Source organism: Cydia splendana, chromosome Z (assembly GCF_910591565.1).
Source record: "Cydia splendana chromosome Z, ilCydSple1.2, whole genome shotgun sequence".
NCBI classification, from domain to species: Eukaryota; Metazoa; Arthropoda; class Insecta; order Lepidoptera; family Tortricidae; genus Cydia; species Cydia splendana.
In genome coordinates, this window is record NC_085987.1 from 2420042 (window position 1) to 2439419 (window position 19378).

The following is a 19378-nucleotide window of genomic DNA, read 5'->3' on the forward strand; positions in this document are numbered from 1 at the left end:
CTAATTACCTTTTTTTGTATGGAACGTCCTCCTTTTTGAAAGTCGGTTAATATTAGCGCTGGCTAAATATAATAAAATTTACTTATAAAAGCTAAAGGAGATTAATTAAATTATAGAACTTAATTCGAAACCCTTCCCGTTGTCGTTTAATAGTATAAAAAATATGAATTCACTGAATTTATGAATTATTCTTCCGAGCATCGATAATAAAAATCGATTGTGAAGCACCGATTACTCGATGCTTTTATATAATATATTCTTTATCTGTGCCGAGCAATAACACCCAATGACACGACTGACAGCGACCTGATAGTGACAGGTGAGGTGACACTTGACAGCTTCACTGCGCAACGTGCGCGCGGCGTGCGCGAATATCTGCGTCCACTGTTGTCGGCAAATAACCAGATAACCGGTCATTCTGTTTTCGACCGGCTCCAAGATGCGTCCTGCACTCATCTGCTACTTTAACTCTCGGCCTCAGAAGCCGAGGAAAGTACCGAACGAGCTATTCGCTAAAGCTGAATTGATCCTGGAATCCAAAAAAAATGCGAATGTTTTATGTGAAGTTTTGGAGATGTTTAACGTAAGTAAAGTGTTTATGTTCTTTGTTTTAGCTTAGATTGGTTTTGTAATGTGTTATTTTATTGCAGAAAGAAGAGAAGAATTATACACCGCTGCTGTTAACTGTAGAATTAATCTTCACGTCGTTGCTAAAGCGCGGTGAGATGTATGAACAAGGCAAAGGCACAGGCCCGGACGGTAAGTTTTTTTTTTTCACTTGAAGGTCAGGTTATTTGTCTATAACCGTCCCTTCAGTTATTGATTACCTACATCTAGGTCGTCTAGACTAGCTGTATTGATTTTCTCATGCTGTTGCCCTCTGACTGCTAGACTTGCATCTACTTGTTGCATTCTTTATAGGTTAGAAGTTTGTTGAAGGAGCACTGTCTTGTTTTGAATGCTGAATTGGAGACATTAATGTTTTAAAGGAGTGCTATAAATTCTGTAACTTTTAACAAGATACTTTGCCATTTTAGGGCACACATTTTTGATTGATTGATAGTTTGGACTTGCTCCAAATGTTGCTTGGACATCTAAAAAAATTCTAACTATACTTTACAATTCTTAATTTGTGTCATTAAATGTTTTTCTTAGTCTCATTATACATCAAATTTAAACCTCTAGCAGCCTACGAATCAAAACTTGCCAACACAAAAGCAATTTAGATTTTGTCAAAATAAAGATTCAAAACATATTCGCAACAGGAGGCCTTTTTTTTAAACAATTATGGCCTTGATGCGAATCCTTTAAGCCAAGTCTATATTTTGCTATTGTTAGAACACTTCATTTTCTTAAGGTGTTTTCCATTGTTACTCTCAGCAAATATGGTTATTTTACATCCGTGGTAAAATAAAATGTGGCTCCGCTTTTCCCCCTTTAAAAAGTATGGCTCCATGATTGATTGCTCATTCGAGATCTAGGAATTCTAGGTTATCCAGGACATGACTGGGTGCACTATTGATTATCATGCCATCTCTTTCAAATCCAGGCAGTCTGGGATAGGATGCTGCATTGATTTTATCTACCTATCTTACTTGTTTGCACATATTGTATTGTGCTGTCTCACTCTTCTAGGACATAAAAGCAGTGTGAGTTAAGGATGTGAGGTTGGAATATTTTTTTTTATTTTTTTTTGATTATTCCTGTATTGTCAATCAATAATTTAAACTTTCAGAGGTTTTCATAAGAAATTTGATCGTTCTAAATCAACATGATCAGTTAGAAATTTTGGAAAACTGCAATAAAACTGAAAATTCAAATAATAAATTTATTCAAATTTCAACTTATACTTCATTTATTTTACAATAAAATGCAGGATCATTAATTATTGAGAGTTATTCATATCAATTAAAACATACAATAAAATTCTAAAAATAACTTAAATCTGTTCAATTATGGAAATTTTGCACATAAACATGTTTCTTTTTTACAATTAAAGGTGTTGTTTTCATCGAGATTTTTACTTCTAATGATCTGTCGCCTGCGGTATGTCCGGACCGATACAACCTTCAAGAAAAGAGCGTATTCCCATCTTAAAGGCCGGCAACGCACTGACAACCCCTATGGTGTCCATGGGCGGCGGTAACCGCTTACCATCAAGTGATTCGTCAGCTCGTTTGCCTCCTATTTCATGAAAAAAAAAAACTTAGCTAACTAAGAAGTACTTACATACTTAGCCCACTGGCTTTGCTGATGCGGCTGGCATTGCGTCATCTCTACTAGGCTTGTACCTGCTTGGTCACTACAGAGAGCGCTCCGCTCTCGGTCAAACGAAGTAGTTCAGTCTTTTAGTTCCTTTAGTTCAGTTCGGTCGTTGAGAGCTGGAATGAATATGAATCGATTTTACAGTAGTTTCTTTTTTAATCTTTTGCAACTGAATTACGATTCAAGTTGTACGATACTATATGACGGTTTTTAACCGTCAAGCTTTTTCATGTTTTTTAAAAAGCTTGCCACAATAAAAACAATTATTTGATTTTCCTTCGTACTTTTCAGGTTTAGGTCTGTTTGGGGGCATTCCATGAGACTGTCGCTTACATAACGCAATTCTTCTAATACTTCTGGAAATGCTGAGTAAGCGATATTGGGTCAGGTAATATTTCATGACTTGGCTAACAAATTGGCAGTATATTCTCGAGATTCACGTATTTTATTGAGGTAGCTGCCATACAAGGCAAAAGCGTTATGTAAGCGACAGTCTCGTGGAATGCCCCTTTGTCACTCTTTTATCTCGTTTGCACTCGTGCCAGCGTCATTGTGAACCATTTCGTTCCGTCTATTTTCTGTTTGACTCCTGTCAAGCGCTCACCAATCCCACTGAACTAAAGGACCTAAAGACCGATTAAGAGTGTGCAAAAAGATTTAGTTCCTTTCGGTCCTTCATGGGATTTCATTCTTAACAGTTCTTTGTTCATGACCGACACAAGCCTAATCTGCAATCTGCCTACAGGCGGCAACCCCGGCCTGATTCACGTGCGGTGGCTCCGCGAGAACTACCACCTGACATTCAAGCGCGTGCTGGCCTGCATGAGCCGCGGCGAGGAGAGCTCACGCAAGCAGGCCCTGTCGTCGTGCTTGAAGCTGCTGGCCGTCGAGGGGGAGAATCCGACACTGTCCAAGCAGGGGATTATCTGCTTTCCGGACTGGCGGCTCAAGGTAAGTTACAGAATAACTTAATGACTACCAGCGACCCGCCCTGGCTTCGCACGGGTTAACAAATACACCTAAATCTTCCTCGAGAATCACTCTATCGATAGGTGAAAACAGCATGAAAATCCGTTCAGTAGTTTTTGACTTTATCGCGAACATACAAACACACAAACAGACGTGGCGGGGGTCTTTGTTTTATAAGGTGTAGTGATCTCTCTCGTGTCGAATTATCCGTATGACAGTTCATTTTTGTACATATGTATGTATTGTTTGTTACTTAGTGTGGGTCTAATCTTGGAAGCTAAATTTGACAAACTTCCCAATCTCCGATTGAGCCGAAAATTTGTATGTATGTAAGTGAACGAAAAGTCGGATGACAAGGCTTTTATGGACCATCAGGCTGATCTGATGATGGAGACAGGAGGTGGCCACAGGAACGCTGTGATGCAACCTATTTTTGAATGGGGTTTTTAGAATTGTCTCAATTAGTATTCGTTGCATGTGGTAAGAAAAGTACAGTCAGCAATAACAACTAGTACTAAAAATGAAATTTTTGCCGAAAACTTATTTTAATATGGAGTAGCTGTCACTTAAAATATTTGTAGTTATTTTTTGGAAGTTCAGCATATGATTTTTTTAGAAAAACATGTTTTATTGATTTTCTTTCTATTATAAATCCCAATGAAACGACCATAGAAAAGACCCTTGAAACTGCTGCTACTGCTGTCTGCTCAAGCGAATATAGCGAATTATTTTATTGTTTTGCATTACTGTGCGATTTTATATAATTTTACACTTACGAGCTACGCGAATTATTGACGATAAATGCACAGGTAGCTAAGCAGGATGGCGCGTGGCTTTAGAACCGGTGGTCGTGGGTTCTAACCCTGACTTGTACAAATTATTCGCTCTGGATTAATGAATAAAATCATATGACATTTGCTAGTCGCTTATCGCTGAATATTTTCAAAATATGTATATACTGTATGTAGGTAGATGTTACAATATTTTCTGACATTTCAATACTTGTGCTCTTATGCTTTTAACATGAGACTGTTGAATCTTGAACGTTGCGAGGGTTTCAAGGCACGAGAAGTGAACAAACTTTCCTGCCCTGGTGAAACACCAATATTTTCACCGCACCAACTAGAGGCAATATATACTAGCTGTAAAACAACAAATCTAAATTAATGCTTTTAAATATTTATCTTTAAAACCGAAGTGCTTATATTACCCTCCCCCTCCCTATTTACCACCCCACCCCTTTTACCTCCCACCGCTCGTAGTTGCAGTTTGCAATACGACTGCGTGTCCCAGACATATTGATTGCTTGCATATCGACGTCCATCCAACTGACTTACGTTTTATAACACCATCCCACCCCTTTACGCGTACCCTCCTTTAGCCAGACTTATTAATAGGTTTAGACAGTCTAGAACTCTAGATGTCATGCGATGGAAATAAAATGGCGATAAAAACAAAATATATTACGTCTCTAACACACTCACAATAAGCCGCTGTAAATATATGTATTTTTGGAACGTTGGTTTTTAAAATTGTTTGCGAACGCGACCATACCACCAACGCTTATCGAAATTACACTCAACCCCTCAACCGCTCAGTTGTTTTGGAGCTACGAAGCCACATACTTATACACATGTTAAGAGGAAAGGGCACGACCGGTTCTCCATACAAAATAGTCTCTATTTTCCTCTCGGGATATTGACATTATCGAAATTATTTTTTATTAAATTAGATGTTTATTAACTATAGATATCGTTCCTTTGATATTTTTCGATTGTTATAAGAGTTAGGGGTCCTTAAAATAATAATTTTAATAAATCAAACCCATTCGTTTTAATAGCCAATATACAAGGTCAATATACAATAAGTTGTGTTAAAATATTGTTTGTATTGTTTTGTGAGTATTGATTGTGTTGTGTGTATGTCCTTTTTTTCGTCGGGGGTTGAAATCAAACCGTGTTCTCATCTCTACCATCCCTTCCAGAGTATCTTCGAAGTGATCCTCGACCCTAATCAGTCGCAGAGCGTCTTCATCCGATACATCGAGTCGTTCGCCGAGTACCGTGATTTTCAGCAGAACGCGCTCAAAGTGCTAGCCGATTTGAAATATAACAAGTGAGTCTTACTCGTACATACAGGGCATATACAGACCAGATAACCACAGGCAGGAGAGGTGAATACACGGCTACATACAATTTACAAGTCATACTGTACTCTACACAGTCGCCAAGCGTCTCCGTCCGCTACGTAGACTCGTTCGCCGAGTATACCATCGCCCACACTGTTAACTGTACATCGGTGGACCTTATGCCTTTTGTAACAAGGCAGAAGGTCCAGCGATGTACTGTTAGGAGGGTTGCTGTTTGTACCGTGATTATCGCCAGAACCAATCTAATTTGAACCTTAAATCGGATTGCTAAAGTTGAAAATAAATTGACATGTATGTGGTAGATAAATCTTACTATGCCTGGAAAAGGATTGAAATATATAATACTTACTGTATGTAAGAATATTTAAAAATCTATAAAATGTATTTTGTTACCCTGTATAGAATATAAAAACACAGCCAAGTCATGAAATGGTATTTGCTCCCGCCCATAGGTCTCCAACTGAAGTCTACGTACAAAATTATCTGGAGCTGTTCGACATGATCATGAAACCTGGTCTGAACAAAAAGGAGCGCCCCAAACAGCCCGAGAGGTACCACGAGAAGACGATTTATCCCGAGGATACCTACCTCATTCGGAGAGACGGTAAGTTTATTATTACTGACTATACCCCTCGCGTGAATGGTATGGGCCTTTATTTGTGTGTTTGTCATGAATATTTGTTCTTGAGTTATGGATGTTATCTAAGTATGTAGAGGACCAAGACAAGTCTGCAACGATTTGTTTGCAAGACAAGTTTGCAGTGCAAGTGTCATTTACACATCATAATTTCATAGAAGTTTGACGTTTAAAATAACACTTGCACTGCGTGTGCTATACCCATCAGGCCAGACCGGTCGTCAATGATTCATTATTCATTAGTTAAATAATCCACTTGATTTTCTATAGCAATGGTGTCTGACATCTTCGACCCAGACATCTGCAAGAAGTACATCAACCGATGCTGGGGCTTCTGCATGCACTGGCCCCTCCGGGCCAACGAGAAGAACCACCGCAGGGCTCTAGTCGTGCTGGTCGACCGTATCATGCCGTATTTAACCAAGCCCGTGCTAGCTACCGACTTCTTGTGCGACAGCTTGGATTGCGGTATGTACTGTTCTACAGTGAGCCAGTCGTACACAGTTAACCACGAGTGCCGCTGCTGGCGGTACGATTCATTATAATACTACTATCAAAATTTTAGTAAATCTATCCTCAAAAATAGCTTATTTAAATGAATTTCGCTTTTTGACAAATAGTTTACTCGAGCGATTTTATTTCCAAAATGAATACAAGCCTATTTCCCCAGGTTCCGCCATAAGCATGATAGCCCTCCGCGGCATCATGGAGCTTGTCACCGAGCACGACATCGACTTCCCGGACATATACGACCGGCTGTACGGCATGTTCGAACCGGACATGTTCGCCACGCGGTCCAAGAGGCGCCTCATACATATCGCCGACGTGTTTCTTAGCTCCACGTAAGTAAATGGACTACAATAAGGTAGCACAGCGACTTCCCGGACATATACGACTGGCTGTACGAGCCACGAGCCCACCGCTTACACTCGCGTCTCGTGGCTCGTCTCGTGGCTCACACCCGAATGTAAATCGGCTAAGGTAGCACAGTGACTTCCCGGATATATACGACCGGCTGTACGGCATGTTCGAACCGGACATGTTCGCCACACGATCCAAGAGGCGCCTCATACATATCGCCGACGTGTTTCTTAGCTCCACGTAAGTATATGAACTGCACTCTTACAATAAGGTAGCACAGCGACTTCCCGGACATATTGCTGGCGAATTTCTCAGTTCTACATATGTAAATACCTATATAGTACTAGTATAGCTAAACTTACATGATTTTTCGTGCTATTTTTATACACTAACTAGCGACCCGCCCCGGCTCCGCATAGATAGTAAAGCGTAATATTTTAATTTCTGTTTTTACAGATTTTACCCCATTTTTGGCTAGTGTTAAACATTCCCGCACCGCACCCAAAACCCTGGAGTATGATATAATAACAGATTTTAATATAAAGTTCTAATCTTCAAAGTTCAAAGTTTTTATTTGCTAGAATCATGGTCAGGTATAATGTGATGGACTTAAAATAATATGGCTCAGCACAATTCACCATTTTAGTGGCACGCAAATTAAAATATACAATTTGAAATAAATAAACCAATTCAAATTTATCTAATACAATTACAGCTAAAATAATTAAAATAAAATCACAGAATAAACAGTCAAATTTTACAATGTCAATTTCTAACCTAGGTATGCAAATTATTAAAAAAATCATTGAGTTTATAAAAACATTTATCAATTAGCCAATGTCGGAGTTTCCGTTGAAATACATTATCTGGTAGCAGTCTTAAATCTAGAGGAATATTATTATAAACTTTTCCTGACAATATGTAGCAGTTGTTATTATACTGGGCTGAATTAAATGGTGGCTGATTTATCCTATTAATATCTCTATTCCTTAACCTTGGGTTTTGAGTTGGTTTTATAAATAGCTCAGGGTGGTTCCGCACAAAATTTGCTTGTTCATAAATATAAATGCTAGCCAAGGTTAAAAGTTTGAATTTTGTAAAAAGAGGTCTGCACGAATCTTCAACCCTAAAATCCAAATTTTCAGTGATATCCTAGTTTAATGATTCCAGTCGCGTCCCCGAGGCTATGATAGCGTCTTTCGCCAAACGGCTCGCCCGCCTGGCGCTGGTCGCCTCCCCGGAGGACGCGCAGGAACTCCTGCGGCTGATCGCCAACATGGTGCACAGGCACCCGGGCCTCAAGAGAATGCTCAAAAACGACCAGCCTGCTATACGTGAGTATTATAACATTTCAGTTTTGACAACACCACAAGGCGACGAAAGACTTCCCAACTAGCAAAATAGTCGTATAAGAATTGATTTACTCAGCCTGTAATCGTATAACAGCCGAGTTACGGTTGTTGAAACACCAATATATCGTATAATAGCGGTTAACTCGACTATTTAGCAATTTTCGCTAATTAGTGCTATAATCATGTCGTATAAACGTTTATAGCACTATCTTTTAGCACTTTTATTCCACCTTTTAATAAATGCTGAGTTAGCGCTACTAAATCACTTTTATTCAGCATAATTGTTCTATTAAAATCATATAACAGCTATAGAATAGCTAATTGTCTGAATAAGGCGCTTTAATACAACTGTTACTCAATTCTCTTCTCTGTTGCTATAAAAGCTTATTAAAAGCAATCCAATAACCATTTGGCAACAATGCTGCTGTAACAGCGCGCTTATATCATAATTCGGGTAATGGCCCAACTAGCAAAATAGTCGTATAAGAATTGATTTACTCAGCCTGTAATCGTATAACAGCCGAGTTACGGTTGTTGAAACACCAATATATCGTATAATAGCGGTTAACTCGACTATTTAGCAATTTTCGCTAATTAGTGCTATAATCATGTCGTATAAACGTTTATAGCACTATCTTTTAGCACTTTTATTCCACCTTTTAATAAATGCTGAGTTAGCGCTACTAAATCACTTTTATTCAGCATAATTGTTCTATTAAAATCATATAACAGCTATAGAATAGCTAATTGTCTGAATAAGGCGCTTTAATACAACTGTTACTCAATTCTCTTCTCTGTTGCTATAAAAGCTTATTAAAAGCAATCCAATAACCATTTGGCAACAATGCTGCTGTAACAGCGCGCTTATATCATAATTCGGGTAATGGGGTTCAAACCGCTGTTATAGGAGCTGAAGTGTATTTACAGGTTTTATTCAAAATGTATTCAGCTTAGAGTACTTTTAAAGAGTTTTGAACTACATTAACAGCACAAGTCAGCCATGTTGTCGTTTCAATATAGTCCGGTGGCCAACTGCATGAAACCCTACCTGATAAAAAAATAGAAAAATCCTACTCTGTAGGGGTAGCTGACTTTTAGTAGCATCAACTGCTCTTGGTCGGCCGCGGCTTAATTTGGCAAATTTTGCGCAAATGGCAAAATAGTGGCACAAAAATTCATCAAAAAAACCCCCATCGTATAATACAATTGAGGACAGCAAAACAAAAGTGGTCAGCTACATCCTGTGTTGGCAGGTTCCTGTGTCCTACCGAATTTGTGGTACAACGTGACAGCTACAATTTACCTCATCGAAAAATAGACTGAAAAAAACTGATTGTAATACCTACATTAAATTTGTTGACGTATGTCTTGGTCGGTCTCACCTTAGCCTGGCAGCTTTTGCAGTCCGTCCGCATTACAAAAAATGTCAATGGCAGCTATCCTACCATACAAGTGACATTCTATTTTTCGATGAGGTAAATTGTAGCTCACTTGGTACCACAAATTCGGTCGGACACAGGAACCAGCCAACACAGGATGTAGCTGACCACTTTTGTTTTTTGATGAATATTTGTACCACTTTTTTGCCACTTACGCAAAATTTGCCAAGTTAAGCCACGGACGTCCAAGAGCAGTTGAAGCTGCTAAAAGTCAGCTACCCCTACAGAGTAGGATTTTTCTATTTTTTTATCAGGTAGGGTTTCATGCAGTCGGCCACCGGACTATAAATCCATAAACATGGCGACATCATGTGCTATAAGTGTAGCAGTAAACGCAGTTACTCGACTTATAGTCGAATTAATGAGATATAAGAGAAACTAGATCGTGTAAGCAAATTTTTACTTATTTTAATGAATATTTTTTTTATTGAAATTTAAGAAAATAGACGGCCCATGAATATATATGAACCAGTGCCTTTGGTTTTATCAATAAAGTATTTTTCGCGCTAGGTTTTACTGTATTACGTGTACTTACAGACAGTAAAAACTTATGTACACAATCACGGTAAAAATAAATGTCATGGATGACAGCAGTAAAAAAATACTTAAGTACCTTTTTGTTTTATTATAGACACGTGAAGACGATTAGGCCTCAAACATAATAAAATAATTGTAATATAATCGCTTACCTGAGATCGTTTTTAGCACATATTAGTTGAATAAAAGCATTTACTGCACTCTTACACATTTAAAATGCCGAGTAAAAGCAATTCAGCTACTTTTACGAAACATTTTTGCTGAGAAAAAGCAGTGCGGCTGCTTTTATAGAACACTTTCACTGAGTAATAGTAAATTGCTAATGTTTATAGAACAAATAGTCGAATAAAAGCACTATCGTTGCTATTAAAACACTAGAAGCGCTTTTATCCACTTTTACTCAACTCTTGCAGCATCGATTTGCTTCTTATACAGCGCTTACTCGATTTTTATAACACTTTTAGTCTGTATAAGTGCGCCTTTTCGCGTTGAGTAAACGCTTACAGGACTTTTATTCGACTGTTTTTACACCTTTTATAGCACCAAAAAGCGAAAATAAAAACGTGCTCTCAACTTTTATAGCACATAGATCTGCTAGTTGGGGGGGTTCAAACCGCTGTTATAGGAGCTGAAGTGTATTTACAGGTTTTATTCAAAATGTATTCAGCTTAGAGTACTTTTAAAGAGTTTTGAACTACATTAACAGCACAAGTCAGCCATGTTGTCGTTTCAATATAGTCCGGTGGCCAACTGCATGAAACCCTACCTGATAAAAAAATAGAAAAATCCTACTCTGTAGGGGTAGCTGACTTTTAGTAGCATCAACTGCTCTTGGTCGGCCGCGGCTTAATTTGGCAAATTTTGCGCAAATGGCAAAATAGTGGCACAAAAATTCATCAAAAAAACCCCCATCGTATAATACAATTGAGGACAGCAAAACAAAAGTGGTCAGCTACATCCTGTGTTGGCAGGTTCCTGTGTCCTACCGAATTTGTGGTACAACGTGACAGCTACAATTTACCTCATCGAAAAATAGACTGAAAAAAACTGATTGTAATACCTACATTAAATTTGTTGACGTATGTCTTGGTCGGTCTCACCTTAGCCTGGCAGCTTTTGCAGTCCGTCCGCATTACAAAAAATGTCAATGGCAGCTATCCTACCATACAAGTGACATTCTATTTTTCGATGAGGTAAATTGTAGCTCACTTGGTACCACAAATTCGGTCGGACACAGGAACCAGCCAACACAGGATGTAGCTGACCACTTTTGTTTTTTGATGAATATTTGTACCACTTTTTTGCCACTTACGCAAAATTTGCCAAGTTAAGCCACGGACGTCCAAGAGCAGTTGAAGCTGCTAAAAGTCAGCTACCCCTACAGAGTAGGATTTTTCTATTTTTTTATCAGGTAGGGTTTCATGCAGTCGGCCACCGGACTATAAATCCATAAACATGGCGACATCATGTGCTATAAGTGTAGCAGTAAACGCAGTTACTCGACTTATAGTCGAATTAATGAGATATAAGAGAAACTAGATCGTGTAAGCAAATTTTTACTTATTTTAATGAATATTTTTTTTATTGAAATTTAAGAAAATAGACGGCCCATGAATATATATGAACCAGTGCCTTTGGTTTTATCAATAAAGTATTTTTCGCGCTAGGTTTTACTGTATTACGTGTACTTACAGACAGTAAAAACTTATGTACACAATCACGGTAAAAATAAATGTCATGGATGACAGCAGTAAAAAAATACTTAAGTACCTTTTTGTTTTATTATAGACACGTGAAGACGATTAGGCCTCAAACATAATAAAATAATTGTAATATAATCGCTTACCTGAGATCGTTTTTAGCACATATTAGTTGAATAAAAGCATTTACTGCACTCTTACACATTTAAAATGCCGAGTAAAAGCAATTCAGCTACTTTTACGAAACATTTTTGCTGAGAAAAAGCAGTGCGGCTGCTTTTATAGAACACTTTCACTGAGTAATAGTAAATTGCTAATGTTTATAGAACAAATAGTCGAATAAAAGCACTATCGTTGCTATTAAAACACTAGAAGCGCTTTTATCCACTTTTACTCAACTCTTGCAGCATCGATTTGCTTCTTATACAGCGCTTACTCGATTTTTATAACACTTTTAGTCTGTATAAGTGCGCCTTTTCGCGTTGAGTAAACGCTTACAGGACTTTTATTCGACTGTTTTTACACCTTTTATAGCACCAAAAAGCGAAAATAAAAACGTGCTCTCAACTTTTATAGCACATAGATCTGCTAGTTGGGTTTTAACTTTTATATTTGAGTATGTGGACTTGTCTTATGTACTCCGTCTAGTAATTCGAGCAACACGGGAAGGGAGTCGGCATTCGCATTACTTTCCCTCTGCCGAAGCACATGCCCAGCTGGGCATGTACACAACTAGCGCGGTGCCTGTTGTGACTCATCCGTGCACAAAAAGAGATCGAGGTGTGCAAGATATGTCTTTGACGTATGTTATTTTCTATGTAGGTACATATTTGTGACGTCATTACAGATTTTGTATGTAGTGCGTGAGAAGCGCGACTGTGTGCACGTTACACCCCGCAAACAATGGCAGAACGATTTGTACGGTAAAATATCGCTTGGGATGCACCCTTCCGACGTGTCGGAAGCCGGTGTTGCTCGAAGGTCTAGTAGTTAAGGTGGTCTAGGCTATGCATACGTGCCTCGTCCGTTGAGCCGCGGTAGCCTCGGGCGAGGCAAGTTTTCGCTGAACGGAGTTGCTCCGCGCGGCATTTTCCTCGCAAAACGGCCCCTAATATTGAGTTTTTCTTTTCCAAGTCTTTCGATTGCCAGTTCAGAATGGTAAGTAGCTCATGTTTATAGCAATAATGCGCGTTTTCCCAGAGATAAGACCTACGATCGATTTTTCGCCCCCATATACACCCCCATATAGCAAATTTCATCGTAATCGTTTGAGCCGTTTCCGAGATCTCCGAAATATATAAATATATATACAAGAATTGCTCGTTTAAAGGCATAAGATATTTTTACACACGTTTATTTAACTTCACTGCTTATACCAGGTGTAACAAAAATAATAGTGAATCAGTGTCGTGTTCTGATTACGAAAAATTTGGTACTACGTTTGTATGGAGATGCTGTCGTCCACTACCGTCTTAAAGAGTTTAAGTATATGTACTCGTTACTACGAGTACATATACTCGTCGACAGTCGTATTATGAATGTGCTGTCTCTTTCAGTCCCGCAAGACCCGTTCGAGATGGAAGAGTCGAGAGCGAACGCCACAAACGCCATACAGTCCTCGCTATGGGAGGTCGCCGCGCTAAAGTGAGTTCAACAAGCTGTTATTTAGCCCCCACACTAGCGTCTCCCGAGCGTCGGCGTCTAGTCAACTCTATGGCTGCTGCTCGACGCAACGTTGGCGCAACTGCGCAGCAACGCCATTTTCCGTAGCGCTGACTAGACGCCGACGCTTAAAATACGCTAGTGTGGCTTTTAAACTTTCCATAGAAAAGGGTCCTTATGCACATGGAAAGCCACATTTTGTGGTTTGGCGACCTTCTGGCCTAGTCGGTACTGACCCTGCCTACGAAGCAGGGTTCGAATCCCTTTAAGGGCATTTATTTGTGTGATGGGAACAGATATTTGTTCCTGATTTATGGGTGTTTTCTATGTGTTTATGATTGTCATAATCTACCCCTTTGATTGATATAAACTACCCTATGTGCCTCCTCGGGCCTCAAAATATATCTATAGCAAATTGTATCTAAATCGGTTCAGCTTTTAAGCGTGTCTGAGTACCTACAACAAAAGCTTACTTACTGTAGGACTTAGGGCAATTTGTTTAAGAATGTCCTATAATATTTATTAGAGATGGGCCGAATATTCGGTAATTATTCCGTATTCGTCATATTTCAATGTTCGCATTCGGCCGAATAGTTCGGTTCGAACTGCCGAATATTTACCGAATAACGTTAACGCGGATGCACTTCGCGATCAGGTCTATGAGATGTTTCCCTTTCTCTTCATAAACATTCCCGGGTCAACAAACAAGGGTCAAAAACACGTTATGAGTGAATATTCGACCGAATATTCGGGTCGGTATGAGCTGAACCGAATATTCGGCCGAATATTCGTATTCGGCAAATATCATATTCGGCCCATCTCTAATATTTATTTATTTCATTTGTGTTACAGGCAACACTTCACGCCGGAAGTGTGCGCGAGCGCTGCAAAGGTGCTCGCCCTGGCGGACAGCGGGGCTAAGCCGCCCGACCTGCCGCCCTCCTTGTCCGACGAAAGGGTACCTATACCATACACACAGATACCACAGCTATACCTGTCGCGTCGAATGATGGTCCCTATTGAGCTCTTTCCCACTAACGTCCAGTTTCTTGCGGGTACGGTTTTCTGCAGGATCCCGTTTTAGTAGTATACGTGCTACTATAGTAAGGTTCAGACGAGCATTCTATTTGCGGGATACTTTACGCATACTACAGAAAACTGGATCCTGCAGAAAGCCGTACCCGCAAAAAACTGGACGTCAGTGGGAAGGAGCTCATATGACGGTTCATTTTTTATATGGAGTAGATGTCACGTATAATATTTATAGGATTTTTCTTGAAGTTTTTAGCACACACATTTATTTGACAATGTAACATTTAAGTAATATCCACATCATTTGATATTTACCAGTTGCTTTTCGGTGAAGGAAAACATGGTGAGGAAACCGGACTAATCCCAATAAGGCTTAGTTTCCCCCCCGGGTTGGAAGGCCAGATGGCAGTCGCTTTCGTAAAGACTAGTGCCTACGTCAATTTTTGGGATTAGTTGTCAAGCGGACCCCATGCTCCCGTGGCAAAATGCCGGGATAACGCGAGGAAAAAGGAAGGAACATTTAAGTAATAAAATTACGTTTAAAACATGTTTTACCAATATATTTTTTAAATTAATCCCAACCAAATAGACTTGAAGGAACTGTTATCTCTCAAGACTATAATCTTTTTTTTTTTCGCCGCAGCAATTCGAGGGGGAGCTCAAGAAGCGGTTCAAGACCATAGAAATGAACTTCGTGTACGTGCCGCCCACCCGCTACTGGGATAAAGAGGACTGGAAAGTTAACACCTTCTGGCATCTGATCCCAGATTTTAAGTAAAACGCAATCATGTTGATACCATTAAGCTAATTATACGGCAAAGATACATTGATTTAGTAAGATGCGTAAAATCTTAGACAATTTCGTGCTTCGAAATTGACGGGTACTTAAACGAGATGGCGCTGTACAGCTCCATACATTATGCGGTAACTTTGATTGGCCAAAGTTGAGGTGTGACAATTCAGTGACCGCAAAACATATGGCGCAGTACAGCTAATACAGTAATTTTATACATTTGGCGTTTGAGTCAAATCCGGTAGTTCTGATTTTTTGCAGACTTGTTTATGATGTTGAGCCAATGAATAATCCAAGTTTGAGACCTCGAGCGCCGAACGCAACTTTGTCAAAAATCGAAAAAATCGCGTAAATTTCAGATTTTGTTTAGATTTGGGCTATTATAACCCTAATGGACTAGTTTTTGATAGTATCTTCTCAAAACGTTTCTAAAGTAGACTAAATTTGCTACAATACGAGACCAGAATTATCTCTGTAGATCTAGGAGTTTCCGAGATATAGCCTTTCAAAATTTATACATTTTGGAAATTGAATTCGTAGGCTAAGTGAGTGCAGTGAGTACGCTAGAGATGCAACGGATAGTTGTTTGGCCGGATACTGGATATTCGGCCTGACCATCGGCCGAATATTCGGTATCCGGCCGCCGAATGTTCGGCCGGCGGAACTATACCAATATTTCGGTTTTTCAGGTGCGCATTGTGTAGGTTTGACCTGTTTCCTAGTGAACGTTCGCGCGGACACATTTCTAAGTTCGAAATGAGTGCGCGTGCAAGTCAGTGGAATGTTTAAATTGTTTTAAAACAATAAACAAATACGATTATGACGTGACTGTTTCTTAAATCCAATCCAAAAGTAGGTCACTATCCGGTATCTGGCCTGATATTAATATATTGGCCGGATAGGCCGGATACCGGATAGTAACCGAATATCCGGTGCATCTCTAGAGTATGCACTTTTGTCTCAGGGGATGCCGCTTGGCACGATGGTTCCTAAGGTCAAACAAAGCTGATTTGGCCCCCTAGCCACGAGATCGTGCCGTGCCTACCCCCCAAAAAGGGAGGGGAAAGGGTCGGATCCCCAGGTCCGATCTATGCTGTATTTCTTCCTGCTCTTATTAGCAACTAGGGCAAGCTATATATCGTTTTCATATAAAAGATAAAGATAAAAGATTTTTATTCGTGACGATCACAAAATATGTACGAACATGTACAGACAACAACAGCAAGGAAAGAAGAGATCAATAAGTGTGCATCACGAAATGGACCCAACTCAGCATAATGCCATAAAGCCAATCAATCAATCTAGCTATAAAGCCAGCGCTGGTCTTCCGTAGGGCCCATTCATATAATTTAGGGATTCCTTATTCTATAAATAAAGTATCACTTCAAAGCAGGCAGTCATAAATATTTTTGGAAAAATATGTAGCGGATTGAGTGACGATTTCCATAGAAATGTCATTATGGCCAAAGTCAAAGGTTAAAATTGTAACACAAAACATTTAATTTGGCGTTTTAAATGTATGCATATAATATTTTCGTCCCTAAATTATACGAAAATGATATATAACTTGCCCTAGTTCCTAAGAGCAGGAAGACATATAGCATAGATTGGACCTAGGGAGCCGACCCATTCCGCCCCTTTTTGGGGGGTAGGCACGGTACGATCTCATGGCTACCGGGCCAGATCAGCTTTGTTTGAGCTTAGAAACAATTGTGCCAAGTGGCATCGCCTGAGACAAAAGTGCATAGTGTGCATACTCACTGCACTTACTTAGCCTACGAATACAAGATCGAAAAAATTAAAAATGTTGAAAGGCTTTATCTCGGAAACTATTACATGTACAGAGACAATTCTAGTGTCGTACTGTAGCAAATTTAGTCTACTTTAAAATCGCCTTGAGAAGGTACTATCAAAAACTAGTCTTTTAGGCTTATAATCGCCCAAATCTAAAAGAAAACCGATATTTTCGCGGTTTTTTTTTCGATTTTTGACAAAGTTGCGTTCGGCGGTCGAGGTCACAAACTTGGATTATTCATTGGGACAACATCATAAATAAGTCTGCAAAAAATCAGAACTACCGGATTTGACGCAAAAGAGCCACATTACAAAATTCGACAAAGTTACTGGATTAAGCGCTATCTGTTTTGGATGTCAAACTAAGGGGCACAATTTTTTCTTAGGCTTTACCTCTCTAATATAATCAATTATCTTTGTTAAGGGTTTAACTCACGTATAGCTCCTACTCCTCCTCCTAGCCTAGTCGGTAGTGACCCTGCCTACGAAGCAGGAGGTCCCGGGCTCAAAACCTGGTAGGGGCGTTTATTTGTGTGTTTATCACAAATATTTGTTCCTGAGTTATGAAGAAGCGCTGGTGGCCCAGCGGTAAGAGCGTGCGACTTTCCATCCGGAGGTCGCGGGTTCAAACCCCGGCTCGTACCAATGTGTTTTTCGGAACTTATGTACGAAATATCATCTGATATTGACCAGTCGCTTTTCAGTGGAGGAAAACGTCGTAAGGAAACTGGACTAATCCCAATAAGGCTTAATTTACCGTCTGGCTTGGAAGGGGAGATGGCAGTCACTTTCGTAAAAACTAGTGCCTACGTAAATTTTTGGGATTTGTTGCCAAGCGGGCTCCAGGCTCCCATGAGCAGTGGCAAAAAGCCGGCACAACGCGAGGAAGATGATTTGTTCCTGAGTTATGGATACTTTCTATGTTTCTAAGTACTTATCTATAACTATATATTACACTAGCGACCCGCCCCGGCTTAGCGCGGGTTACACAAAACCTTAACAAATTATATACACCTAAAGCTTCCTCAAGCATCACTCTATTGATAGGTGAAAACCGCATGAAAATTCGTTCAGTAGTTTTGTAAGTTTATAGCGAACATACACACAAACAGACAGACGCGGCGGGGGACTTTGTTTTATACACAACACAAGCCTTATTGAGCTTACTGTGGAACTAGTTCGATCTGTATTGTCCTATATTTACGCCCTTTTCCATAAAACTTTACGGGCCTGATTTAGTTAAATTATTATGTTTTATCCCTTTTTTACAAATACATATGTCAAAATGACATATAAAGACAAACGATTATTAACTAATCGAGGCTTATAGCGCGTACCTATATGAATAAGAGGGTTATTATATACTCACCCGAGCACATATACGTATCAGTACGCAGCGCGCGGCTATCGGCACTTATACTCTGTATCTTTAGGTACTTAATAAAAGTAAACAAATAATTAGTACTTTTTCGGGTAGTTATAATATTTATTAACCAACCAAATACAAAACCACCTGGATCTGTCACTGAACGACCTGACTTTGACCTACATTATATGACCATGTAATGTTTTCATCTACCCTCAACTGGTTTAAGCCATTTGAGGGTAGATTTGGTTTACTCTTTTTTAAATACCTTAAGATACAGACTAAAGTGCTTGCTGTAAATGGAGACCTAGGCTCCCCGACACATGTCGCGCGAGTCACTTAAAATACGTGAGTTAAACCTTATGATTAGCTTGTTAGTACGACTCACGACAATTTGACTATTCCCCAGTTAAACGGATGACTCCATAGGCATGCGCCACCAAATCGCTGCCCCAATATAACAGGGTTCTATGTTTCACTTTTATCGAACTGAAATTTAAACATTGTCATAGTGACATTAAGTCGAATTTCAACTATCTTGAAAATGTAACATAGAACCCTGTAATATTGGGCCAGCGAAATGAGACGCGTGCCTATGGGGGATTTAATGGGGTGAAAATGTAAACCTGTACTGCGAAATGTTGGATATATAGTTGTAAAGAGCGTGCCATCTTAAATGCCGGCAACGCACTTACAACCCCTCTTGTGTTGCGGGTGTCGATGGGCTACGGTCATCAAGCGATCCGTCTGCTCGTTTGCCTCGCAAAAACAAGTTTAAGTTTGCATTTGGAAGTATTTACAAGTCTTACTGTTTTGGAATAA

The 19378-nt window shown here is 39.6% G+C and overlaps 1 protein-coding gene and 1 long non-coding RNA gene across 2 annotated transcripts in view; both read left to right on the forward strand.

Annotated features, from left to right (window-relative positions):
- Positions 1-19378, forward strand: part of LOC134804395 (uncharacterized) — a 201115-nt gene that overhangs the window by 179070 nt on the left and 2667 nt on the right. The window lies entirely within an intron of this gene.
- LOC134805283 (nucleolar complex protein 4 homolog) lies at positions 385-15381 on the forward strand. Its single transcript, XM_063778598.1, has 12 exons — positions 385-583; positions 651-759; positions 3011-3216; positions 5219-5349; positions 5836-5987; positions 6291-6488; positions 6691-6862; positions 8052-8215; positions 13044-13067; positions 13466-13553; positions 14424-14529; positions 15247-15381. Exons 1-12 carry the CDS (start codon positions 440-442, stop codon positions 15379-15381), a joined length of 1629 nt encoding a protein of 542 aa, XP_063634668.1. The 5' UTR covers positions 385-439.